This window comes from Canis lupus, chromosome 37 (assembly GCF_011100685.1).
Source record: "Canis lupus familiaris isolate Mischka breed German Shepherd chromosome 37, alternate assembly UU_Cfam_GSD_1.0, whole genome shotgun sequence".
In the NCBI taxonomy this organism is placed as follows: domain Eukaryota; kingdom Metazoa; phylum Chordata; class Mammalia; order Carnivora; family Canidae; genus Canis; species Canis lupus.
The window spans coordinates 6,825,674-6,853,009 of NC_049258.1; the positions used below are offsets into that span (position 1 = coordinate 6,825,674).

Consider the following 27,336-nt stretch of genomic DNA (forward strand, 5'->3'; position numbering starts at 1 on the left):
ATAATAAGGGGGATTTTAAAAAAGAAAAGCAAATTCATAAGCATGCCAAAAAAAATCAAAGGGCTAAAGACAACTTAAGACAAATAAATTCCTGAAAACTTATAGAAAAGTGGGAAAGAATTACCATCTGCAAAAGGATCAAGACGCTCTGGGGATATTATCATGGTCCGCCTGTGCTTTTTGTATTCATCCTCCCGGTCAGCAATCTTTGGAGGTCGGTGCTCAGCGAATGGATCATACTGAAAAGAGGTATGTCTCATTTAATACCCACCTTATTAAATAACCAAATAGAATATTATATATAAAACCCAGAACCCTCGGCAGCCCAGGTAGCTCAGTGGTTTAGCGCCACCTTCAGCCCAGGGCCTGATGATCCTGGGACCTGGGATGGAGTCCCATATCGGCCTCCCTGCATGGAGCCTGCTTCTCCCTCTGCCTAGGTCTCTGCCTCTGTCTGTGTGTCTCTTATGAATAAATAAACAAAATCTTAAAAAAAAAAAACAAAAACCCAGAACATTATTAAACATGTAAAACTGTTTAATAAATGCTTACTCATAAAAAAAAAATCTTGTATCATTTTATGGATGAATGTTAACATGAAAAAAATAAGAAAGAAATGAGACAATAAACATGTCCACATTTCCATAGTTCAATTCTTCATGAAACCATTACCTTGACAAAATAATTATTTCTGTACCTCCCAAATCAACTCTCAAGACATTCTGATAAAGTGATTTCCAAAATATGTGGGCTTCCATAGGAATTGAGATATTCAGTTTTCCTAGCCGAATAAACTTTGGTTTTAATTTTTAAAAAGGGGTGGAAGGAGAGAAGAAAAAGAGTCACCTGTTCTGTTGATTGTGGTATATCATTAAGCAATGCCACAGGGGCATGATATCCTGGCTTCTTCTGACCAAGCAAACTTGTAGATGATGAGTAGTCATCGTCATCCTGCAATGAAATGCACCACAAATAAAATGTCAGAACTTAAAAATTAGAAAGAACAAATAGATTCAACATGGTATCAAAGACTTACTGACAAAAGTGGCGTCCAAACTTTTGTTCATAAAATTTGTAAACAGGTTTTCTTCGACTCAAACTTTAAAAAAAAAAAATTAAATTTAGGGGGCACCTGGGTGGCTTAGCAGTTGACTGCCTCCAGCTCAGGTTGTGATCCCGGGGTCCTGGGATCGAGTCCCACATTAGGCTCCCCACAGGGACCCTGCCTCTCCCTCTGCTCATCTCTCTCTCATAAACAAAATCTTAAAAAAAAAAAAAAATTTAAGTCAAAAATAAAATCTTTAAAAAATTAAATTTAGCTCTCTTTTCCTTTAAAAGCATTAAACAAGGAATGCTTTCTATAGAAGTTAATTAAAATAAAGTATAGACTAGAGGCACGCCTGGGTGGCTCAGCAGTTGAGCGTCTGCCTTTGGCTCAGGGCGTGTTCCAAGTTCCGGGATGGAGTCCCGCATCAGGTTCCCTGTGGGGACCCTGCTTCTCCCTCTGCCTGTCTCTCTCATGAGTAAATAAATAAAATCTTAAAAAATATATATATAGACTAGAAAAGCCTGAGGATTTTGTTTTCTCACACAAAGCATAGTGACGTTTGTTTTTCAAATCTGGAAACTGCAAACAAGCTTATTTAGAACTCTCCAGTTTCCTTGCCTGAAAGATCTTATTTTTAAGTAACCTCTATACCTAATATGGGGCATGAACTCACAATGCCTGGAGTCTCCGGCAGCCAGACAACCCTCCTTGTTTTCTAACTCATGGTTTTTTAAACATGATGTAATGACACCAATAAAATAATTAATTTTAATACATTTGTTTCCCTAGTAGTATATTTAAACAGACCAGTGTTATATTGTTACTTTACTACTTTAAGTAGTACAACAATAGGTTAACTACCAAGATCTTAACATCACTTTTATCCAAAAACAAAACCACAATTTCCCCCTTAGCTTCTGGAAATTGTACCTCTGGAACTTTAAAATTTTTCTTAAAAATAAAGTGCCAACTATAAAATAAAGTGTGGCTTGAATTTCATACAAGCCTAAGTTTGATAAAATCTATATACATAAAATATTTGTTATTGAATCACGCAAAAATGAACAGCAACTTCACCAAATTTGGATGTTTGGAACGGTCTGACAAAATAAGCTATGTGGAGTATATAAAAACACTTTGAGGGATGCCCTTCAAAAGAGAGGTGGTCATCCTCCAGAGTCACTGAAAAAGGCCATTGGCAACAGTAACAAGAAACATTCCATTCAGGATCCCTGGGTGGCTCAGCGGTTTGGCGCCAGCCTTCAGCCTAGGTCGTGATCCTGGAGTCCCACGTCTGGCTCCCTGCATGGAGGCTGCTTCTCCCTCTGCCTCTGTGTTTCTCATGAATAAATAAATTTTAAAAATCTTAAAAAAAAAAAAAAAAAGAAAGAAAGAAACAGTCCATTCATATTAAAATGCCAAGGGAAAAACACACACAGTATCAAACACAAGTCAGAAATCAAAAGCGGTGGGCAGCCTGGGTTGCTCAGCGGTTTAGCGCTGCCTTTGGCCCAGGGCATGATCCTGGAGACCAGGGATCGAGTCCCATGTCAGACTCCCTGCAGAGAGCCTCTGAGCCTCCCTCTGCCTGTGTCTCTCATGAATAAATAAAATCTTAAAAAAAAAAAAAAAAAGAAAAAAAATCAAAAGTGGCAAGGACAGATTTACAATAAAGTCAGACCTCACATGGCTACTCCAGATAGAGCTCAATAGGTAACAATAGGGCTTTATTTTACAATAGTTAATGATTTCCAGGTTCTTTCCTGGATAAACTAGTTTTAACTTAAAGATTCAGAATTCATCACTTCCTGAAGTTTCTGGACCTTAGAGAGGAAGAACAACACCTTCAACAGCTTTATCCTCCAAAAGAAAGATCTCCCAACCACCCAAATCTTCTCAAATTAAAGAGGATAACTAAAATGGAAAATTCCTTTATACTTTTGTTCATCAAAAAAATGTCTGACTCTTGTCTACAGTAACTCACATCTTCAAGTTCAGTTGCAGCAATTGATGTCACGTATCCAGCAAATCTGCTGTCACTTCCACCATAAATTTCCTGGTCATAATAACCTGTAGAATCAAGGCCCACTCCTTGAGCTTCATCAAGAGCTGCCTTCTTGCCTTGAATTTCTCGAATCTGTGCTTCAATATCTGTAAGAAAGTTAATATAGACTTTAATTTTCCAAAGAGACCCAACACAATGCACTTCTCTGGTAGGAATTATCAAACTACACTTCTAAATACGTGAACTTTAAAATGTAATACAAAAGGGTTTAGAACTATATCTAGTACTGATTTTTAATATACTTAATAAAGGAGTGCCTCGGTGGGTTCAGTGGTTGAGTGTTTGCCTTTGGCTCATGTGTGATCCCGGGGTCCTGTGATCAAGTCCTGTATTGGGGTCCCTTGGGGAGCCTACTTCTCCCTCTGCTTGTGTCTCTGCTTCTCTCTCCGTCTCTTATGAATAAATATTTTTTAAAAATACACTTAATACATCTCTACCTCAACAGATAAGGCTTGTATACAGAAGAGATGCTTAGCATTTCATCAACTACAAATTACTCTTAAGAATGGGTTACCAAAGTTTAAATTATTGTTGAATTCCAAACCTTTCCCCAAATGAAAAAAATACTGTCAATGTTGATTAAGGACCAAGAACAAAACTCAAAATCAGTTAAACCAATACCAGAAACAGAAAAACAGTACTATGGAGAGTGGTTCTCGGGCAGCGCCGCCTGCCCCCCAGAGTGTGATCCTGGAGACCAGGGATCGACGTCAGGCCCCCTGCATGGAGCCTGCTTCTCCCTCTGCCTGTGTCTCTGCCTCTCTCTCTCCCTCTCTGTCTCTATGAATAAATAAATAAAATCTTAAAAAAAAAAGGGGGGGGGGAGTGGTTCTCAAATTAGAATGTGCAGGGACACCTGGGTGGCTCAGAGGCTGAGCATCTGCCTTTGGCTCAGGGCATGATCCCATGATCCCAAAATCGAGTCCCACATTAGGTTCCCTGCATGGAGCCTGCTTCTCCCTCTCTCTGGCTGTGTCTCCAACGCCACCCCTCGTGTCTCTCATGAATAAATAAATAAAACCTTAAAAATAAAACAAATAAATAAATAGATTAGTCTTCCAACCTTCCTGATACAGGTACTTTAAATTACAAACTAATGTTTCATTGCTATAACCTGAATATACAGATGTATAAGAAACAAAAGAGTTTCTATAGCTCCTGATTTCTGTGGCCCAACAAATAGATGTTTCAGTTCTTGCCAGCTCCTTATCTTCAACTGAATTAAAAACCTTTGATGAAAAGCTCATTTACTAGTTTGCAAGGACCAAAAGGAAAAAGATTCAAATGACACAACGCAAATGCCCAAACCACACCCTCAGCAAAGGGAGAAAGCTCTACAGTTCAATATGGGTGCAGTTTAAAGCAGAAAATGTATTATGTATCCCAGCTGGACCAGATTTCCCCAATAAGAGTGGGAGCAAGTCTCAGAAGCTCAAAATAACAGAACAAGTTTAAGTGAACTTGAGCAGCTCCAATGTGGAACTCAAAATTCTTATCCTGTATCCAAGGTACCACTATCTCCACAGTTATGTTTTCCAGCATCTCTCCCCTCCAAGCTGTCACAGTAGGCCAGCCAGTCAGGGGTCCCCACCAGGATCAATCACAAACAGAAATATCCTCATGTGAGCTTGTGGTTTATTTTATTCTATTTTTGTTTCTGTTCAAACTATGTTTTTTTAAAAGTTTTAAATACACATTTGCTCCCCTCCCTCACCCCCAGAATTATTTGTCCTGAAATACAGAAGAAACCTCAGTGGTTAGCAAGACTGGTTAAGGGAGGAGTTAAGATTAAGCTATTTTTTTCTTTCTGAACATTTGCATTCCTAAAATGTGTGAGGCCAAAGCAAAACAAAACAAAACCCACCAGATGCATGGATCACTTTTAAGTAAACAGGTTCCTCTACCAGACCACCAATGCTACTGCCATCAGGATCGAGACAAGACACACAAAGGGTAAATCAGGCCAGTTAAATAATCTGCAATCTCCCCTCTACAGAATCAGTGTAGCCTACTAACAACCTACACTGAATCACCAGGGCCCTTGTTCCAGGCCTCATATACGTTAAGTTGGAACCTCCAACCGAAGAGCCCAGGTTTCTACATCAGTAACAAACACTCCAGGAAACTCATACGTGGCCCTCTCCACTTCTAGCCCTGGCCGACTCTTACCAAAATTTCCAATTTAGGACATGTTACACTTTTTTCTAGCTCATATGCAACAACAAATGGGAAAGGAGTGTTGATTTAAAGAAAAAAACAAACCAAAAAAACCCTGCATCTTAACTATACACATTGTGCAGCTTGTTCTCCCTCTCCACACACTAATACATCACAGTTTTATTTTCCTTTGAAAGGATTTTTCCAGTCCAAGCAGCTAGTCCTTTATTTGGATAATACATTTACTCAGGAACTACTTTCATCTATTGAATCTTACCTGATGATTTTGCGTAAGCATTAGCAACAGAGTTTTCTAATTACAAAAGTACTCAAAATCTCAAATTTAGGTTTGTATAAAGTTTATGCATATCTGACTGGATTCCTATTAAATAAAATTCAGCAAAAAAATTACCTAGGGACTATGCAGCTCTTTGTTGTTAATTCTAAAGGGAGTTCATTACTAAATTTCTACGAGTTGTATAGTTCAATGTTTATGTGCAAACCAGTACTACGTGTGTACCCGATTGAAACTATGGATAAGGGACCCCTGGGTGGCTCAGCGGTTTAGCACCTGCCTTCAGCCCAGGGCATCATCCTGGAGTCCCAGGACTGAGTCCCACTTCGGGCTCTCTGCATGGAGCCTGCTTCTCTCTTTGCTTTTCTCGCTGCTTGTGTCTCTGCTTCTGTCTGTGTCTCTAATGAATAAATAACATCTTAAAAAAAAAAAAAACTATGGATAAAAGTCTAAAAGCTTGTGGGTTTTGTTTATGCACTGTAAACTGCAGCATATTTACACAAACATCAAACTACCCACAAAACTGAGATAACAGCCTCCACAACACTCAGCAGTTACGCAAAGGACAATTAAAAAGTAGAAAACTCAGCAATTATCTAATAAACTATGTGCCAAAACAAAACATAATAAACTCAAATATTAAAAAAAAAACTCAAATATTTATGCAAACAAATGTATTGTTACATTTATAAACAAGGTAACTGTGATATCTTGTTTACAAAATAAATAAAATTTGTGGCACAAATATGGCAAAATATTAAGAACTAGTAAACCTGAGCAATGGATTACATTGGGTTCATTATATTTTTTCCTGTATGTTTCTGAATGATTACACTATTTCATAATTAAAAGGTAACTTTCAATCTGTAGAAGTCATTAAAAGCAATTTTTCCAATTCTATAAACATTTTGCATCTCTGGGAAAGATAAAGTTGTCTCTAACTTCTTATTTTCCTTTTTTTAAAAAAGATTATCTATCTATCTATCTATCTATCTATCTATCTATCTATCTATCTATTTATGAGACACAGAGAGAGAGAGACAGAAACATATACAGAGGGAGAAGCAGGCTCCCTGCAAGGGAGCCTGACACGGGACTCATCACGGAGATTCCAGGATCACGACCTGAGCCAAAGGCAGATGCTCAACCACTGAGCCACCCAGGCGTCCCTCTATTTAATTTCTTATTTTCAAAGGTATCTCACACAAAATTTTTTTTTAATTTTTTATTTATTTATGATAGTCACAGAGAGAGAGAGAGAGAGAGAGAGAGAGAGAGAGAGGCAGAGACACAGGCAGAAGGAGAAGCAGGCTCCATGCACCGGGAGCCCGACGTGGGATTCGATCCCGGGTCTCCAGGATTGCGCCCTGGGCCAAAGGCGGGCGCCAAACCGCTGCGCCACCCAGGGATCCCAGTATCTCACACAAAATTATAGCTACTGTTACGCAGGTATTCCTGTACTTTCTTAAATATTAACTAAAGACAAGCAAATAGACAATTTCTGACAACAAATGCGTAAGATTTGCTAGCAACAATAGAAAAAAAAATGAGGGAACATACCAAAAAAAAAAAAAAAAAAAAAAAAAAGAAATCAAAGGCCCAAATATTAAAGACTTGAGAGGAGAAAGGAGGAAATGTTTATGCTAATCTCTTCCTACTTTAATTATAACCAACATGAATAAATCCTCTGTTCCAGCCTAATCCCTTTCCAGTTCAGACTCCCTGCAGTTGAAACATTCTGATGTGAAGATAAAGAAAAATGGATACTGTCTGCTAGTGACTAGACGAGAAACTTCCTGGCCACGCAGGACTACCAAGAGCTAGCACTCTAATCCATGTGAACCCATAAATTTTCCAGTCTTCCTGACACATGTCAATATTTCTCATAATCAAGTAGTATTCCAGGGTACTACAGCATCCAGGTTGCCTGCAGTTTGTAAAAACTACAAATAAGGCTGCTATAGAACATTCACATAGGTTTTTATGTAAATATTGGATTTAATAGCAGTTGGGTAAATACCTAGTCTTATATAGGTAAATATCTTATATGGATTTTAAAGTAGTATATGTTTAATTTTATAAAAAGCTTACAAAGTCCTTTTGGTGTGTTTATGCAAGTTTGAGAACAGAAGTTGCATTATTCTGTATAAAAGAGGAAGAATCATTTTGAGAGATGAAATGGAAGAAGTTAAGTAAAATGAAAAGCTGGGAGCTGGGATAAGTGAGATTAGTAAAATTCAAGCTTAATGGTGTTAAGAATGGGGAGGGGCATCAGGAGACAGATATATCTAATGTGGATTTCTAAATTACCTTATTTTTCTTGGGGTACCTGGGTGGCTCAGTCGGGTAAGCGTCTGCCTTTGGCTCAGGTCATGATCCCAGGGTCCTGGGATGGAGCCCCATGTCTGGTTCCCTGCTCAGTGGGGAGCCTGCTTCTCCCTTTACCCCTCCCCATGCATGCCCTCTTTCAAATAAATAAGTAAAACCTTTTACCAATTAAATAATCTGATTTCCCAGATGAAAGCTTCACTTTTGTTCCCCACCCAACCCTCCCTCATTTTCAGCAAAATCTATGGAGTGGGAGGAAGGAGGCGGAGCATATACAGTAGGACTCTTGGTTACTGATGCGTAAAACTTAAAAACAAAGTAGGGAATTCCTACTTTGAGGAATTCCCTATCTTGAAAGCAAATTTGGAATCTTAAAATTGAAGTTATGGGTTGTCCTTCAAATCCTGAGTTGGCAATCTAGTAGTGATTTAAAAAAAAGATGTCTTAGACATCAAAGTACTAGTTAAGTATTAGGCCTGTACTTAGGGGCGCCTGTCGGTTAACCCTCCAACTCTTGGTTTCCAGTGGGCTCAAGATCAAGATCATGGCATTGAGTCCCATGTAGGGCACATTCAGCATAGTCTGCTTAAGACTCTCTCTCCCTCTGCTCCCCCGCACTCCCCCTTGCAGCACTAGTGCATGTCAGTGTGTGTGTGCTTAAAAAAAAAAAAAAAAAACATGTCCGGCAGCCCGGGTGGCTCAGAGGTTTAGCGCTGCCTTCGGCCCAGGGTGTGATCCTGGAGAACAAGGATCGAGTCCCACGTCTGGCTCCCTGCATGGAGCCTGCTTCTCCCTCTGCCTGTGTCTCTGCCTCTGTGTCTCTCACGAATTAAAAAAAAAAAGGGGGGGGGAATCCCTGGGTGGCGCAGAGGTTTGGCGCCTGCCTTTGGCCCAGGGCGTGATCCTGGAGACCCGGGATCGAATCCCACGTCGGGCTCCCGGTGCATGGAGCCTGCTTCTCCCTCTGCCTGTGTCTCTGCCCCCCCCCCCCCCCGCTCTGTTGTGTGACTATCATAAAAAAATTTAAAAAAAAAAGTAGCAGACCAGAGTCTGCAAGAGCCTCACTAAAGGAGAAGCCTTAAAGGCAAACTGTTGAGAATGAGGTTTTTCTTAAATTGGTATTCCTATTTTGAGGTATGAACAGCACAGGGTTACTCAAGCAAAACTATTTCAGATAGGGACCCCTGAGTGGTTCAGTGGTTGAACGTCTGCCTTTGGTTTAGGTCGTGATCCTGGGACCTTAGGATGGAGTCTCACGTGGAGCTCCCGCGGGGAGCCTATTTCTCCCTCTGCCTATGTCTCTGCGTCTCTCATGAATAAGTAAATAAAAATCTTAAAAAAAAACCACAACTATTTCAGATAGAAATAACTGTAAGAAAAACTGTGAGTACCTTCATTGCCATTAAAATCATAGTGGGAGGGGCAGCTGATGGTGCAAATCCCTTGTTAGATTTCCTTGCCATGGATGGTCCAACTTAACCCTAAAGTATGATTTCAGAACTATGTTCATTCCAAAAGCCAGCAATTTTCTTGGCACTTCCCTTGCCGTGGGAATCCAGACATCTTAATTGTAGCAGTAGTGGTGAGAATCTAAAAATTTAAGACTAACTGATGTATGGATTTTTTTTGGAACCTGATTCAAATGAACTGGAAAAAATTTTTGAATAAAATTTTTATAAAGCAACCAAAAAAATTGATGGGAAGGGTGGAAGGGACCAGAGTACAGATTAAACAAAAGTGAGCCCATGTTTGTGCTAGGTGATGGGTGCAGCATGGGTTCAATTCACTAGTCTATGTTCTTATGTTTGCAGTTTACAATAGAAAGTTAAAGAAAATTTAAGCATGGTTCTCTTAAATTTTGCCCTTTTTTCTCCTTCTTGGTTCTCCTAGCCCCTTGAAATCAAGGCCTAGGACACCTCAGTGGCTCAGCTGTTGAGCATCTGTCTGCCTTCAGCTCAGGGTGGGATCCTGGAGTCCCCAGATCGAGTCCCACATTGGGCTCCTTGCATGGAGCCTGCGTCTCCCTCTGCCTGTGTCTCTGCCTCTTTCTGTGTCTCTCATGAATAAGTAAACAAAATATTTAAAAAAAAAAAAAAAAAAAGAAGAAGAAGAAGAAGAAACCAAGGCCTATTACCCCATGCAACAGAAAAATAAAAGCTCTCTCTTCTTTGAAATGGAGTCCTCTGCTGGATATAAACAGAATTTTTTTAGCTCTTTTATGTAAGATCTTCAATCTTAAAAGTCTCCATTCTTCTCAATCTCTCATTTCTTTTCCTTCACTGGTTTTATTTTGCTAGTTGATGGTAACATAAAATCTTAATAAATGTTAAGATATAAACATAAATTTCAAAACTAAATTTGCTCCTATGACCTACAGAAAATAAATGCCATTATTCGATTGACGCTTTCTTCTTTTTGGAGGGGATTTCTGATCCTAGGAATGCTTTAAACTATCAGAGAACAAATCCTTTCCTAAAAGACAGATATTAACTAACAGTGTGAATTAGTGAAATCTGGGAGCTAGTCCACTTGGTATCTTAATTCATTCAAAAATGATTTCCATTTCTCATTTTCTTAAAAATTACATTACTTTTATAATCAGAAAAATGGTAATTGTTAAAATTACAAACTTTTGACAAATACATCAAATGTTTTAGTAGGAAGTTGAATGTGACTTCAAATACTACAGAACTGAGGTCTTTTAAAAGATGGGCAACATGGGCAGCCCTGGTGGCGCAGCGGTTTGGTGCCGCCTGCAGCCCAGGGTGTGATCCTGGAGACCCAGGATCAAGTCCCACATCGGGCTCCCTGCATGGAGCCTGCTTCCCCCTCTCCCTGTGTCTCTGCCTCCCTCTCTCTCTGTGTCTATGAATAAATAAATAAAATCTTTAAAAAAAAAAAAAAGATGGGCAACATCTAACCTACTGTTTATAATTTAAACTAAGACCTAAATATCAAACTGAGATAAACCATCACTGGTCACATCTGATGCAACTGTTTAACTGCTCCCCAATTCTGTCTCTACTGGTTTCCCATTTTGTGCCTTCTGTTTTCTATGTCCCAGATATTGCTAAATCCAACTTGCAGCATATTCTCCTCAATGTGTCTTTTTATTCCTCATTTTTTATTTAGATTGTTTTCAATGTTCTAATCACTGTTCATTACATGTTACAGAGGCACAGCCTTCTCATGTTACTCATTGACACCTTAGTCTGGTCCATTTCTGCAAGTAGTGAGCAAGGATTTCCCACATATAACACCTCTAAAAGTCATCCAGAAAATACCAAGTGGGGTTCTGTATCCCAACTTTCATCCTTTTCCTTAAACAGAACTCCAACCAGAAAATTAACTATAGTGGTAAATTATTTTACTGAACACTAAAGGTATCAATTCCTAAGTGATTAATCCCTAATTAGCATTACTTAAATCTAGTATTAAATAATCAGAAAAGAAAAACCTTTTAAAAAATCTTTAAGCGGGGCAGCCTGGGCGGCTCAGCGGTTTAGCGCCGCCTTCAGCCCAGGGCGTGATCCTGGAGACCTGGGACTGAGGCCCACGTCAGGCTCCCTGATGGAACCTGCTTCTCCTTCTGCCTGTGCCTCTGCTTCTCTCTCTCTCATGAATAAATAAAATCTTTAAAAAATAAATCTTTAAACAATTGCTTTCCTTTTTATTTTTACTAACAACATGCACACTGGAAGTCTACAAAACCAAACAGTAAGTATTCTGAACACAGAAAAATAAAAATCTCAGAAAATGAATACCATGACTATTCCCAGACAAAGCAAAATTAAGGGAAATAAACTTTTCAGCTTTGTGATGCTCTCCAAAAATCCATTCAAGAGGCACTGGCAGGGCAGCCCCAGTGGCTCAGCGGTTTAGCGCTGCCTTCGGCCCAGGTTGTGATCAAGTCCCACGTCAGGCTCCGAGCATGGAGCCTGTTTCTCCCTCTGCCTGTGTCTCTGCCTCTCTCTCTGATGAATAAATAAATAAAATCTTAAAAAAAAAAAAAAAAGGCACTGGCAGAACAAGCCATTAAATTTAAGGATAATTCATTTTTCCCTTCCCCTTCGCAAGAGAAAAAAAGTGTGCTCCTTGTCTGTCAAAGTCAACAACATGTGAACTGCTGAACAGCAAGATTATGCACAGTAGTAACTGTATATTTTGACACAACTAAACATGCCAAAAGGTTCAAAAGATTTTATTGATGTGAACCCGTCCAGTTCTTTTTATTTTATTTTATTTTTTATTTTTTATTTATGATAGTCACAGAGAGAGAGAGAGAGAGAGAGAGAGAGGCAGAGACATAGGAAGAGGGAGAAGCAGGCTCCAAGCACCGGGAGCCCGACGTGGGATTCGATCCCGGGTCTCCAGGATCACGCCCTGGACCAAAGGCAGGTGCCAAACCGCTGCGCCACCCAGGGATCCCCTTTTTATCTTTCAATACTGGAAAATGTGACCCACCAGGGTAAAAAACAATCAGGTTGCTTAAAAAAGGATATTAAGGGCTGATCGTAACAGAAATATGAAAAAGGACTATGACAGCATAAAAACAAAAACAAGTTATCAGTTTGGCTCAATGATACTTAACTAATAACCTGTGAAAACAACATATAGGAAGGTACAATTACCTAGATCACTTTGAATACAATATTAATTTACAAAATTCAAGTAAAAATTACTGATGCAGCAATTACTCTAAAACTAAATTACAGGGATCCCTGGGGGGCTCAGCGGTAGAGCATCTGCCTTTGGCTCAGGGCATGATCCTGGAGTTACGGGATCAAGTCCCACATCAGGCTCCCTTCAGGGAGCCTGCTTCTCTCTCTGCCTGCGTCTCTGCCTTCTCTGTCTCTCACGAATAAACAAATAAAATCTTTTTTAAAAATACAACAAAGAAAAAAATACAACAAAGAAAACTCCTTACTAGCAATATTACTTAGGATAAAAAGATTATATAATCTTCTTAAAAAAGCAACAAGATGGGGTGCCTGGGTGGCTCAGTCAGTTGAGCGTCAGCCTTCAGCTCAGGTCATAATTTTGGGGTTGAGCCCACATTACAGCTTCCTGTTCAGTGGGGAGTCTGCTTCTCCCTTATCCTCTGCTTCTCCCCGTTTGTGCAGTTTGTGCTCCCTCTGTCTCTTATTCCCTTTCTCAAATAAAATCTTAAAAAAAAAAAAAAAGACCATAGCTTAAAAAAACCACACACACACCACATGATGATGGACAACTCTAAAACAAAAATCAAAGAATATACATTTTTAAAGTTACTACAGTGAGGTTCAAACTCAAGCCTAGCTTAAGAATTGCTGCTCTTACTGCCACTCTTCAACACTGCAACTAAAGACTTTCCCAAAATGCAGAAATAACTTGTCACCTGGGAGAAGTAGGTACTTTATTCTGTAGTCACTGGAAAGCCAAGTCAAGCCTAACTTAGAGTTCAAAGCTTTCTTTAATTTGATGCAAACCTTTCTTCCTCTCAGCGCAGAAGGTTCCCAATACATTAACAAGTCCTACTTCCCACCTACCTCAGCCAAACAATGTATCCAAACCTACCCAATCATTCAAAAGTGAGTTTAAGCGGCCCCTTTCTGTGAAACTTTTAATATTTCCAATATAATCTCTCAATAAATGTTAATACTCAGTACTCATTAGGCATTAGGTACTGGGGATACCAAGAAATAGTTCCTGTACACATCAGTCTCAACGTGGATAAGAAAACCTTGGGCAGCCCGGGTGGCTCAGCAGTTTGGCGCCGCCTTCCACCCAGTGCGTGATCCTGGAGACCCGGGATGGAGTCCCACGTCAGGCTCCCTGCATGGAGCCTGCTTCTCCCTCTGCCTGTGTCTCTGCCTCTCTCTCTCTCTCTCATGAATAAATATTTTTTAAAAAACCTTAACACAATAGAATATTCTAGTATAATAAAGAGCTACAGTAGCACCTAGGTAAGTAAATAAATAAATAAATAAATAAATAAACCCACCAAGAAATCTGCTCCAGGCTATCAGAGATGACTTATTAAGGGAAAAGAGAAGAGATGCACCATGAACCATTCCAGATCTTTAGGAAAGTATCTCTATGTAAATATTATGCATATTTCCACTAAACATTGATCATCCTTTACCAAAAACTCACAGTGACAGACTGTCTTATACACAGTGCTGTTGTTAACTGAATACTGCTATACTTTCTTTATAGCATCAGTTAATTCATACTGTAGCAAGATTCCAAATAAAAAAGCAAACTTGGCCAATCAACTTCAATCTTCTATAGACCAAAGCTTTTAATTGAGTCTCAAAAAAGCAGGAAACCTGATCCAAACCTTGATTTCCCTGTCCAAAAGTATCTTTATGATTAAAAATATCAACAAACAAGTGATCAAAGCCACAAACTGCCCCCAATGAACAGCCTACTCCTGAATAAACAAGAGCAACATCTTCAGTTTCTAATTATTTTGCAAAAGGTTACATCCGGATTAGTCTAAAGACAGAAGAGTAAGTGCCTAAACAACCTTCAGGGCTAAAACAGTGTTTAAATCCTAAATACCGGGCAGCCCGGGTGGCTCGGCGGCTTGGTGCCTGCCTTTGGCCCTGGGCGTGATCCTGGGGTTCCGGGATCGAGTCCCGCATCAGGCTCCCTGTGGGGGAGCCTGCCTCTCCCTCTGCCTGTGTCTCTGCCTCTCTTTCTCTGTGTCTCTCATGAATAAATAAATAAAATAAAATATATATCTCATATAAAATAAAAAATATCTCATGAATAAATAAAAAAATATAAAAAATAATAATAAAATAAATAAATAAATCCTAAATACCTACCCCCACAACGAGAAGAGTATTAAAGTCACTGCCCATTAATTAGCATGTCGCAGAGAGCTGGACTTCAGTTCTGGCGGGGAACACAATTATTCCAGGGCATTCACATCCTGGTCCCAACCAACCTTTCCAGATTCGCCTACACTTTCCCTCCCTGCAGCGCCACAGTCCACTACTCAAACACACTTTTCAGGACTCCTTGCCTCGTTACAAGATGTCCTCTCAGGCTCAAATGTCCTCCCCTAATTTAAAACGGATTGATCCGTTTAGGCCAGGGACACGTCACCTCCTCTATGGAAGAGTCCTACCTAGGCAGGAATTAATCACTCCGTTACCCAGAATCCCAGAACATGCGGCCTGTATTTCTATTTAAGCGTTAATTTGCCTCATGAAAGAATGAAAACGTATACACACACACACACCTGTCTCCCCAGGAGCCTGTAAAACTTTGCACGGCCTTACTCTTTGTTACTTCGGACTCACACGGAGCCAGCACCTGGAAACGACCCGTGAAAATACAAATGACTCCTGGAAGCCTCCCGTTCGACGAACGCTTCAGATTCCAGGTCAGAAAAAAAAAAAAAAAATCCTAAGGAACGCGCCTCCCAATGCCCATGCCTCATCTTCTCTGAAGTGACCCTATTTCCTGTCATTTCTGGAAACTGGATACTCCCTCAAGAACTCCGGCTTATTCTCAGCATTTTCCTAAATTCCGTGTTCTCCGAATTCCACAAAACGATCAGGTACCTCGAAAGCTTTGACCGCTGGGAATAATAACGTGCCTTTCCCTCTTCCACCAATCATCAGTCTCCAAGGGGGGGGGGTGGGGAACAAACACCAATATACAAGTGATCACGGGAAGAAAAAACTACCAGATTTTATGTCCAAATCACTTCATACAAAAAAAAAAAAAAAAGTATTTTAGATGCCTGATTAGCCGAGACGAAGAGGAACGGGCCTCAAGCAGGCTACGCTCGAGTTGGCGCTGCCGAAAAGCGGCTGCCGTGTTCCCGGGCTCCCCCGACTCCCCCGGGCACGAACTGCGCCCGCCACAGTTCCGTGAGGCGAGGGCGACTCCCGGCTTTCACGCCCGTTTCCCCGATTCGCGGCCCTGGCCTCCCCCCCGGCGAGCCGTCTGAACGAGGCCTTCCGCTCGGAAAAGAGAAGCAACTCTGAAGGAACAGGACCCAAACGCGGAACAAAGCGCCTGCCCGCGGTGGAGGAGTAGGACGCCATTACGTGGGGCAGTGGCCTGCGCCGCTAGCGCCGAGGAGCCGACCAGGGCCCCCACGCGCGGGCGCGGCACCCCACCAACGAAACCACAGGCCGAGGCAAAAACCGAGTAAAATCGAGTCTTGGCAGGCTGGCAGCAGAGAAGACGCGGGAGCACGGGAAGACGCCTTACCTTCGTGGGTCTTGGCGATCTTCGCCATTTTGTCCACTCGAACACACAGACGGAACTGGCGCTCCCCAGCACTTCCGCTCGCCGCCGCTGCCACGGAGAAAAATAGCTGGGGAATGCTCTCTGCGCGTGCGCCAAGCGGGGGCGCGCGCCGCCGCGCGACACGTGACGGAGCAGCCGCCTAGAGGGAACAGAGCGATGCATTGTGGGGGAGGGGGAGGAGCCAGGGCCCGGCGCGGAGGCGGTTTTCGCGGTGGCGGGAGGAGGAGGGCTAAGCGAGTCCTGACGCGGGGGCGGGGGCGGGGGCGACGGCGACTGCTCTGGAGGGAAGTGGGTTGTGCGAGGACCCGCTGATAGTCACTGCGAGAGACGCTGGATTTCAGGCCCGTCCGAAGCCTCAGGCCGTCAGTTCTCGTCCTCCACGTCGAGCGGAGGTGTGTCGGTGCCAGGCGAGAGCTCCTGTGGCGTCTCTCAGCGGCTGCAGTGGGTAGTTGTGGAGACACACACCAGTCACGTCCTTCGCGCTGAAATTCAAGGTCATTTTTCTTTCTTCTTAAAGAATTACTTGCCATTTGGGTAGGAGTTTCGTGCACAACATTATTATTTCCAGACACTGTTGTACCTCACAAACAACCCAGGAAAGTGGGCGAGTTGTTGCTAATCCCATTTAAGAAAGGAGAGGAAAACTAGGGCGGGGGTGTAAATAAAATATGCAAGGTCACACCCTTACTGAATTACCCGGGAGGAACTGTGCCGTCCTTTTTTAAAGCCTTTTAATTTCATAGGTTCTTAGAAAACCACTGGCTGTCAGCATTAACACTGATGGAATGCCTTTCTTTTTTTTTTAATTTTTATTTATTTATTTATGATAGACACACAGTGAGAAAGAGAGAGAGGCAGAGACACAGGCAGAGGGAGAAGCAGGCTCCATGCAGGGAGCCCGACGTGGGATTCGATCCCGGGTCTCCAGGATCGCGCCCTGGGCCAAAGGCAGGCGCCAAACCGCTGCGCCACCGAGGGATCCCTGGAATGCCTCTCTTAATCCTAAATGTCACTCTTGAATCAGGAATTTTTAAAAGCTCCAAATATGGCTTTTCTTTTTTTTTTTTTGCCTACTCCTCAATTACAAAAGCATAATTTTGAACTGCCACACTGGCCTTGGACTTTAGGATTAAAAAAGAACATAACTTTGAGGGGAAGTTGGTACAGGAAGCAGCCTAAGGAAACAGGTAAGGATTAAGGTTAGAGCTATCACCAAAAACGTTTGCCTGGCTGTGTAACAGGATCACAACATGAGTATTTAGTAGAAACTTTAGTAACAAAAATGGGACTTAGTATCAATGAAAAAAATCAATTTGATGAGAGAAAATTTTCAATTTTCAATTGTTTTAATTTAGGTTAAACAATAGTTGAGGGAGGAAAGGGTTAAGAGAACATGTAGATTGTTTTTTTAAAAAAAGATTTTATTCATGAGAGATAGACACAGGCAGAGGGAGAAGTAGGCCCCCTGCAGGGAGTCTGACATGGGACTGGATCCCAGGGACCACAGGGGTCACGACCTGAGCTGAAGGCAGACACTCAACCCCTGAGCCATGCAGGCGTCCCAAGAACATGTAATTTTATGAATTATTGGTAAACTCTAGTTGTTGAATTGGCAGAGTGCCCACAGATATTCCTTACATAGTTTATAACCTACACATAGATTGCACATATTCTTTTATATATATAAAATAGCATGTTTTAAAATAATGAAAAAAGGATGAATGGGAAATAAAGAATTACAGAAGGGTGTTATGATCCATCAATAATCAACAATCTAAAAAAATCCATGTTGACAAAAAGAATCACAAGGACATGGCATTTCTTGGCTCTTATTTAAAAATAGGAAGAAAAAAAAGAAAAAAGAAGAAAGGTAAATTTGTATATACAAGACAATCACTGTCCTGTCAAAATATATGCAAAGGAAATTCACCAAAGTGTTAATAGTGGATGCCTATGACTGGTGAAATTATGAACTTTAAAAATAATTTTTAGTATTTTCCAGATACTTTGCTATAAGCACATTTTTATAATACACAAAAGGAATATATTAAAAGATGGAATGCCTGGCCAGCTCAGTTGAAAGAACATGCGACTCTTAATCTCACAGTGGTAAATTTGAGCCCCACATTGGGTGTACAGATTTCTAGAAATAAACTATATTTAAAAAAAAAAAAATGAAAAGCATGTGCAAAGGTGTCACATGTCCTTTTCATTCTAAGATAGAAGCTGCATCTGCTGGCCACTTTGTATTATTACATGCATATTTCTCTAGGTTACTAGGTATTAAGTTAACTTTTGTAAGTTTTTTTTTTTTAATTTATTTATTCAGAGAGAGAGAGAGAGAGAGACCAAGAGGCAGAGACACAGGCAGAGGGAGAAGCAGGCTCCATGCAGGGAGCCCGACACGGGACTCGATTCCGGGTCTCCAGGATCAGACCCCGGGCTGAAGGCGGCGCTAAACCGCTGTGCCACCGGGGGTGCCCTTAAGTTAACTTTTGTAAGGCAAAGGCCCTATGGAATAGTGAGGAAAGAGAAAATTTGCCAAAGGAGATTCCCTTCTTTTAGTCTTCTAAAGACTAATTTATCTTTAATAAAACAATGACTTGGACATTCAGACAGGAAGTAAGTTTTTCAACAAGTACCTTTTACTTTCCACTTTCAATATTAATAAATAATACTCAGATATCATTTAAAATACATTTCCTGCCCTTTTCTGGTGAAACTTTTTGTTTCAAAAATTAGAAAAGGTGATCTGGTCTTTTGTAATCTAGACAATTAACAGTGATGTCATCCAATGTCTTTTTTTTTTTTTTTTTTTTTTTTTTAATTTACTCACGGAAGACAGAGAGAGAGGCAGGCGCCATGCAGGGAGCCCAACGTGGAACTCCATCCCAGGTCTCCAGGATCATACCCTGGGCTGAAGGCGGCGCTAAACCACTGAGCCACCAGAGCTGCCCTGTCATCCAATTTCTAAGGAAAATCCATTCCTTTTGAAGTAAGCTCTACATCCAATATGGGACTTGAACTCATGACCTTGAGATCAAGAGTTGCATGCCCTACTGACTAAGCCAACCAGGCACCACCATTCTTTTACTTATCAGGGGTACTTGGAGGCTGGCTTTTTTGAGTCTCAAAAAAATATTACAAAGTAGCAAGCATACATAATTTTTCTGGGCAAAACAAGATATAATAATTTTGCAGAATGTTAAACATATAACTTGTTCAATTTACCTTTGGGAAATGAAACTATAAAGGCCTTAAAGTTCTGTGCTATGGGAAAGCCACTGACAGTTTATCAAGACATCTTTTCTGAGGTAAAAGGAGGACTGTTATGGATAAATGGCCCACAATCTTGATGTGTAATGTTTCCTAGCAGTCTCCGGTATCAAAAGAATATCAGACTCTACCTACCCAAGGCCTAAATCCAAAACTTTCTGTTTCCCTTTCAGTTATGCCTGAAGTTTGAAAAGTAGTCTTATTTTTGAAAATTTAATGCATTACTCAATTAAATAAAAGATAACCTTGAGACGATATTCTAAATAAGTCAGTGTGCCTGTCATGCCTGACTTTTCCTTTTAGCTTCAACTTACCTCACCAAAGTCTCTGCTCAGGGAAACAGAACTGGGTTGTTCTCCTGGAAGAAAGAGGCACCTGGCCAGCCACATAGAACCTGGTTTGGAATACAGGACATTCTACCCTTAAAAATAGAAGTTATTGGCTAAGCCAAAATTCCTTCTCTTGGAAATTTGAACTGGAAGTATGAAAGGAACTTGCTGGTTGCTATTGAAACAGAAAGAATCAAAGGAGAATGTCACTTTAATGACATAAGACAGGAATCACAAATTCCTGCTGCTCAAATCCCCACGGCTACCCTAAATCCAGAACCATCTCCAGCCCCAAACTAATGGCCCATTCTTTAAATAGTACTGCTTTTCTTGAACTAACTTGGATAGATTTCTCTTCCTTCCAGCTATGCCAGGCCTAACTAGAACAGCAGTATATTAACATCTCAGCATGAATTCGTTAACTAGCCTCTTTTTCTAGTTGAAAGTCAACTGAGAGCTCTCCCTGATTCATAATGGTGAAATATCTAGATTCAGAACACATATAAATCAAGTCTGAATAGGTATCCCAGACAACTAAGGGATTGTGACACAGAAAGAAGCATTAGGTGCCTTGAACACTGTGATGTCTTTTAATGTGTCAACTTGGCTAAGCTACAGCCCCTGGTTATTCAATTTTTTTTAAATTTTTATTTATTTATGATAGTCACAGAGAGAGAGAGAGAGAGGCAGAGACACAGGCAGAGGGAGAAGCAGGCTCCATGCACCGGGAGCCCGACGTGGGATTCGATCCCGGGTCTCCAGGATCGCGCCCTGGGCCAAAGGCAGGCGCTAAACCGCTGTGCCACCCAGGGATCCCGCCCCTGGTTATTCAAATACCAACCTAGGTGTTGCTATGAAGGCTTTAATAGATGCGCTGTAAGTCCATAATAATTGACTTTAAGTAAAGGAAATTGTTCTAGATAAGCTGGGTGGATCTAATCCAATCAGTTGAAAAGCTTTTACAGCAGAACTTAGGCTTCCCTGATGCAGAAGAAATTCTACTTGTGGACAGCAACTTCATCTTATGCTGGAGAATTCCAGCCTGCCCTTACTGATGGTCTGTCCTTCAGATTTTGGACTTTCTTAGCCAATGTCCACAATGCATAAACCAATTCCCTGTTAGAAATCTCTTAATATGTATCTCCTACCAATCTGTTTCTCCAGTTAAAACCTGATTGACATAAACACCAAAGGTAAGGATGCCTCTATCAGTCAGCTAAGTGTCTGCCTTTGGCTCAGGTCATGATACCAGGGTTTTGGGACAGAGCCCCATGTCAGGCACCCTACACAGTGGGGAGTCTGCTTCTCCCTCTCCCTCTGCTTCTGCCCTCACTTGCTCTCTCTCTGTTTCTCTCAAATGAATAAAAAATATTTTAAAAAATAAATGACAAAGGAAAATCTCACCATTCATTCAAAAAATATTGAGAACCTATTAATACATATTTAATGAATACCTATTGTACACCAGTTTTTAAGTTAGGGAGCACATTGTATACACACTATGTATACATTGTATATGTGCGTTACAATTTACCATGCAGCTGCTACCCAAGAACCTTATTAATTAGCCTTTTGTGTGCTGATTCCAATGTGCCTTGCCTCAATTAGAGCTCTACCAGTCATACTGGAAATAGCCACTGTTTTGAATTTTGTGTTAATTATTCCCTCATAGTTTTTTATACTTTTACTGCCTATGTATGTAATCATCAAGTATGTAGTTTTATTTTGCTTGTTTTTTAAACTTTTATGTAAATAGAATCATCCTAGTTATAGTCCTCTATAACTTGTGTATAGCTATCACTTTTTTTTTTTTTTCAAGTATAATTAACGTACAGGGTCATATTAGTTTCAGGTCCACAATACACTGATTCAACAATCTATGCATTACTCAGTGCTCTTCAGGGTAAGTGTACTCTTAATCCCTTTACCCATTTCACCAGTCACCCACTCACCTTCCCTTTGATAACCACCAGTTCTCTATTTAAGAGCCTGATTTTTTTGTTCATTTTTTCTTCGGTCATTTGTTTCTTAAATTCCACATGTGAGTGAAATCATGGCATTTGTCTTTTTCTGACTGACTTGTTTCACTTAGCATTATACCCTCTAGATCCATGTTGCTGCAGATGGCAATGTTTAATCCTTTTTATGGCTCAGTAATATTCCATGGTATATATACACCAGATCTTCTTTATCCATTCATCTATTGATAGACACTTGGATTGCTTCCATATTTTGGCTATTGTAAATAATGCTGCAGTGAACATAGGGCTGCATATATATTTTTTTAGAATTAGTGTTTTCATACTCTTTGGGTAAATACCCAGTAGTAGAATTAGCAGACATTATTTTAGATTCTGGGAATACAATGGTGAACAAGACACTGTCCTCATGGAGCTTAGATTCTTTGAGGGAGAGAGATTAAGAACTATGTGTGTATATAGTTTCAGATACTGTCAAATACTATGAAGAAAAAATATAAAAAACGGAGAGCGGGCAGGATGGAAGGATAGGTGGAACAGGAAAGGTGAGATCTCCAAGGGAATGACATTTCAACAGATACTAAAATGAAATACGGGGGCAGCCTGGGTGGCTCAGCGGTTTAGCGCCTGTCTTTGGCCCAGGACCTGATCCTGGAGACCCAGGATCAAATCCCACGTTGGTCTCCCTGCATGGAGCCTGCTTGTCCCTCTGCCTGTGTCTCTGCCTCTCCCTCCCTCCCTCTCTCTCTCTCTCTCTCTCTCTCTCTCTCTCTCATGAATGGATAAATAAAATCTTAAGTAAATAAATATTTTTTTTAAATGAAGTAAGGGAATGAGGACTGGGGGAAAAGAGTATTTCAGACATAGTAAGTGCATATGTGCCACAGTGGGAATGAGCTTGAGGTCTATATATGTGTCCAGAGTAAAGTAAGGGGTGAGGGAAAACAGCATGAGGCAGGATAGTACCACAGGTACTGGCAGTACTACTACAATGTTGAGTGAATGAATGAATGAATGAATGAATGTTAAATGAAGCTATCTTCCAAACTTTCTTGCTCTGTATTGCCTCTGTTAGCTAATACAAGGGTATCAGCCACATAATTTTTGCTGTTGGATTCTCCATGGTAGATGTACATAAAAGCAGGAAACATTGTCATTATTGATTCACCTTAGGCTACCTGCTGTCACTAGCTGAACTAAGAAATTGGTAGGAAGTAGAGGAACGGGGTATATGAGGACCAGAGAAACAATATAATTTGTGAAGGAGAGCTGAGAATGTTGGGTCAAGACTAGGATTCTTAGGTCAGTGACAGGTGCTCTGTTGTCAGCAGGTACCAGAGTCAACAAGTTGGCAATAATAGTAACAGCTACAGTACAAAGCCAGCAATTTTTGTTGGCACCAGAACCCAAAGAGACTAAGCGTAGTGCTTCCTTCTTAATGATAGGAGATAGAGGATGCAATAATTTGTCCTTTGCTTTGTCCTCCTATCCTGGAGGGGATATCCAGGCATCCCCCAGGCCACTATGCTCCTAAAACAGTGGTTCTCAGCTAGAAATGATTTGGTCTTCTAGGGATTCCCTGAAAGTCTAGAGACATTTTTGGTTGTCACAACTCTATCCTCTGCCTAGAGGTCCTCCTCCCTATTTCCACCCCCATTTTCTCTTCCGTCTTTCACTTGGCTAACTTCTCATCCTGTCAGAATGGCCCAGTGTCACCCTACCCAGGAACCTAACCCTAGGAGTGAGATCTGGATTACATGCTTTGATATTTCTGTGCCATGCTCCTAAAATGCCACAGACTTCTAAGTAATTACTTTGTATTATCATTGTTTCTATGTGTCTGTCTCCCTAAACTGGACTGTAAATACATAGAGCAACTTAAAGGGAGAAATTGCTGGCATCTAGGGGTCAGGGACACTACTCAGCATCCTATGTTGTACAGGAAACTCCCCCAAACTAGAAATTTTCTGGCACAGGATGTCAATAGCGCCACAGTTGAGAAATCCTGCCCTAAAAATACCACTGATGGAGCAGACCTTCTATTTTCTTTGGGTTTACTTTCCACACTCTGGAGGAAATGTCTTTCCGAGGTTTCCCAAGTAATTACCATTTCCTGGTCATCTAGTCTTATTAACAGGATTAACACAGTGCATCAATAATGTTTTGCTGTACGTCCAGATGTCCATATTGCTTAAGATTATATGATAGAATTGGGGCACCTAGGTGGCTCAGTCAGTTAAGCATCTGACTTCAGCTCAGGTCATGATCTCAGGGTCCTGGGATAGAGCCCTACATTGGGCTTCCTGCTCAGTGGAGAGTCTGCTTGTCCGTTTTCCCCTACCTCTGCCCCTCCTCCCTGCTCATGCTCACTCTATTTAAAAAAAAAAAAAAAAAAAAAAAAAAGACTAGGGGCACATGGGTGGCTCAGTTGGTTAAATGTCTGCCTTTGGCTCTGGTCATAATTTCAGGGTCCTGAGATCGAGCCCCACATCAGGTTCCCTGCTCAGTGGGGAGTCTGCTTCTCTCTCTCCCTCTGCTCCTCCACCTTACTTTTGCATGCCCTTGCTTGCTCTCTCTCTCTCTCTCAATTTTTTTTTTTTTAAAGATTATGGTAGGGGCAGCCTGGGTGGCTCAGCAGTTTAACGCCGCCTTCAGCCCAGCGCGTGATCCTGAGGTCCCAGGATCCAGTCCCCCATCGGGCTTCCTGCATGAAGCCTGCTTCTCCCTCTCCCTGTGTCTCTGCCTCTCTCTGTGTGTGTGTCTCTCATGAATAAATAAATAAAATATTTTAAAAATAAAAAAATATATATATTATGGTAGTTATTATGATAGATTATATTGTAGGGGAGTTAACATAATTCAGGGGTAAAACTTAAAATGTGTACCTCTGTCCAGTACAGGAGAATCACACTTTTAAATCCTCCTCATTGTTAGGGATGGAAAACAATCTTTTTTTAAAATATGTATTTATTTGAGGGGCACCTGAGTGGCTCAGCTGGTTGAGCGTTACTGGTATACTATGTACTTGAGGTCATGTTAATTGGTTAATCTGCTCTAGATACCATGTTTGGCACAGCAACTGCAACTGAAGCTACTACTTGGTTGAATGTGATAACTCACCATTGTCCTCTAGGATCTGTGTAGCCTTTGTAAGGACTACAATATGGATCACCATCATTGCATGCTGTAGGTCTTTAAGGCACTAATCTCTGCTATATTACCTAGAATATAATAATATTTTTTATTTACAATCTTGGAAGGCTATGGGGGAGCTATTCAGTAGCCTTCCCCACTATGTTTTTATTCTATAGGCTATGGAACCTATATGGGAGTTTGGCCAACTTCTAAGTATGTTCGTTACAATTATACATTTAAGAATTTGGGAAATGACACTTGGTACTATGAGCCAGATGTGGGCCAGGACTCCATTTATGACCCCATCCACCACCACTCTAATAAGCCACTGTGATACTTTGGGTATCAATGTCCACTTGGACATGTGTTCATGGCCCTCAAAATATTAGATTATTCCACTCTTCCCAATGTATAGTTACCCGAGCAAATGATAGGTGCCTTTGGAGAAGTACTAGGAGATTCATTAACACATAGTTTTGTGTTATATCCTTCCTGGGGACCTAGTTTCCCTTTCAAATGGTCTGAAATCAAATCATTCTAAGTTGAATACTAGCTCAGGTTTGAAAACTAAAGAACCACTTTTTTTTCCCCCAATAGCTGCCTTCAGCCTCCTGAACATCAATCCTTGATTTCTCCTGGTTCTAATAGACTGAACAACACCATTGTATAGCTCATCAATTTCTTTCTTTTTTTTTTTTTTTTAGCTCATCAATTTCTTTTTTTTTTTTTTTTTTAAGATTTATTTATTTATGATAGACACAGAGAGAGAGAGGCAGAGACACAGGCAGAGGGAGAAGCAGGCTCCATGCTGGGAGCCCGATGCGGGACTCGATCCCGGGACTCCAGGATCGCACCCTGGGCCAAAGGCAGGCGCCGAACCGCTGAGCCACCCAGGGATCCCCAGCTCATCAATTTCTAAGGAAATCCTACTGTATTAACCATCTATATATCACTCAGATTAGGACTCCCCAGGTAGCCATTCCAGCTCTGTGCTAATTATAATTGTGCTCACCTTGCTTCTGATGGTTCAGCATTACTACTTGGCCTCTGTTTTGGGATCCCATCATTCCCATTGTTACCATAGAGCTCAGCTCAGTAACTTTCTGTTACTATTACCTGAGGCCTTTTAGAGACAGCCACCATAATTAACAGTGCTTTCCCTGGCCATATTGGAGTCGGAGACAAAGGAAAAATCAGTTATATTGATCCTGTATTTAAGATTTTGGTATCTTGTTCATATGGATTTTATGCATTAATTTTGATTTTTTAAAATATATCAAAGATCATATTGGTTACTAAGCTTTTTGGTACCCTCTTAAATTTTGCACCTAAGGCAAGTACCTCATTCACTTCACCCTAGTTTCAGTCCTGTTCGGTGATGTTGGTGCCTCTCTCACATTCCTTATTGCTTTAGGAAACAGTAACCTCTAAGCCTTCCCATGGGACATAATTATCTGCTAAGTTTTTTGGCTTTCACATTGAATTTCTACTCTAGCATAGCCACTTTTTTGACTCTTTTAGTCATCCCCTCTTCTACCATCTTCCACCGTAGTCCTGCCATTCCTGCCACTCAATATGGGCCTTTACTTTCTCTGAGTTTCTAAGAGCCACCCTAGCAGCGTTAGTACTGCCTTCCCAGATCCTTGTCAGGGTACTTCATATCGTGGAATAGTGCTTTCATAGTGATAAGTCCTTCCTAACCAATGTTTTCTGCTACCTACCCCTCTCCCCTGATCTAGGACTCTCAGATTTTAGTTCCTTATGCCACTTTTCAATTCCTAATAGTGCCCGGGTCCTTCAGCTCCTTTGAGATGTTCCTTTCCTCCCTTAGCAGATCCAGCATTTTCTTGGCTAGGCGAAGTATGATTTAACCCCAGTTATTGGTCTAGTGTCCAGCAGGGAACATATAGAAAGTTCCTGAGTGGGACACCTGTTGTCTTATAAGTCAAAAGTCTTGTATGTCCTTCAAGCTTTTTAACAAGGACAATTAGGCCACTTCTGTAGGCCTAGAGGATTCAGAGAAATCTAGGATTTCAAGATTCTTGAGTGCACTGACCCAGATGTCCTTGCCCTATTTCTTAGGATTGCAGTCTTTCCCAATCAGGGCCCTTACTTTATCTAAGAGATATGCTAAAGCTGAAAATTCTATCAAGTTTTGGAGATCTGCTACTCTTAATATTAAACCCTAAACCGTTGACTATCAGCTTTTTTTTTAAAGCTTTTATTCATTTATTCGAGACCGAGAGAACACAAGTGGGGAAAAGGGGCAGAGAGAAAGGGAGAAGGAGACTCTGCCAAGCAGAGAGCCTAATGCAGGGCTTGATCCCAGGACCTTGAGATCATGACCCAACCTAGAGGCAGACACCTAACCGACTAAGCCACCCAGTGCCTTTTTTTGCTAATTCCAACCAGTGAGACTCTTTACTGCCAAGAATGCCCTCCAGCTTTTACACTTAACCTTTAATAAG

At 41.0% G+C, this 27,336-nt stretch overlaps 1 protein-coding gene across 5 annotated transcripts in view; it reads right to left on the reverse strand.

Moving 5' to 3' along the window:
* SF3B1 (splicing factor 3b subunit 1) overlaps positions 1-16,269 on the reverse strand; it is a 38,474-nt gene extending 22,205 nt beyond the window's left edge. For all 5 annotated transcript variants that reach the window (XR_005385165.1, XR_005385164.1, XR_005385166.1 and 2 more), the window contains exons 1-4: positions 16,111-16,269; positions 3,033-3,199; positions 847-951; positions 125-239 (exon numbers count right to left, since the gene is read on the reverse strand). Coding sequence is in view for 2 of the 5 variants with exons in the window: in XM_038585246.1 (XP_038441174.1) it covers positions 125-239; positions 847-951; positions 3,033-3,199; positions 16,111-16,138 (415 nt within the window). In the remaining 3 variants the exon portion in view is untranslated. The remainder of the gene's footprint in view (positions 1-124; positions 240-846; positions 952-3,032; positions 3,200-16,110) is intronic.
* Positions 16,270-27,336: the final 11,067 nt, after the last annotated feature.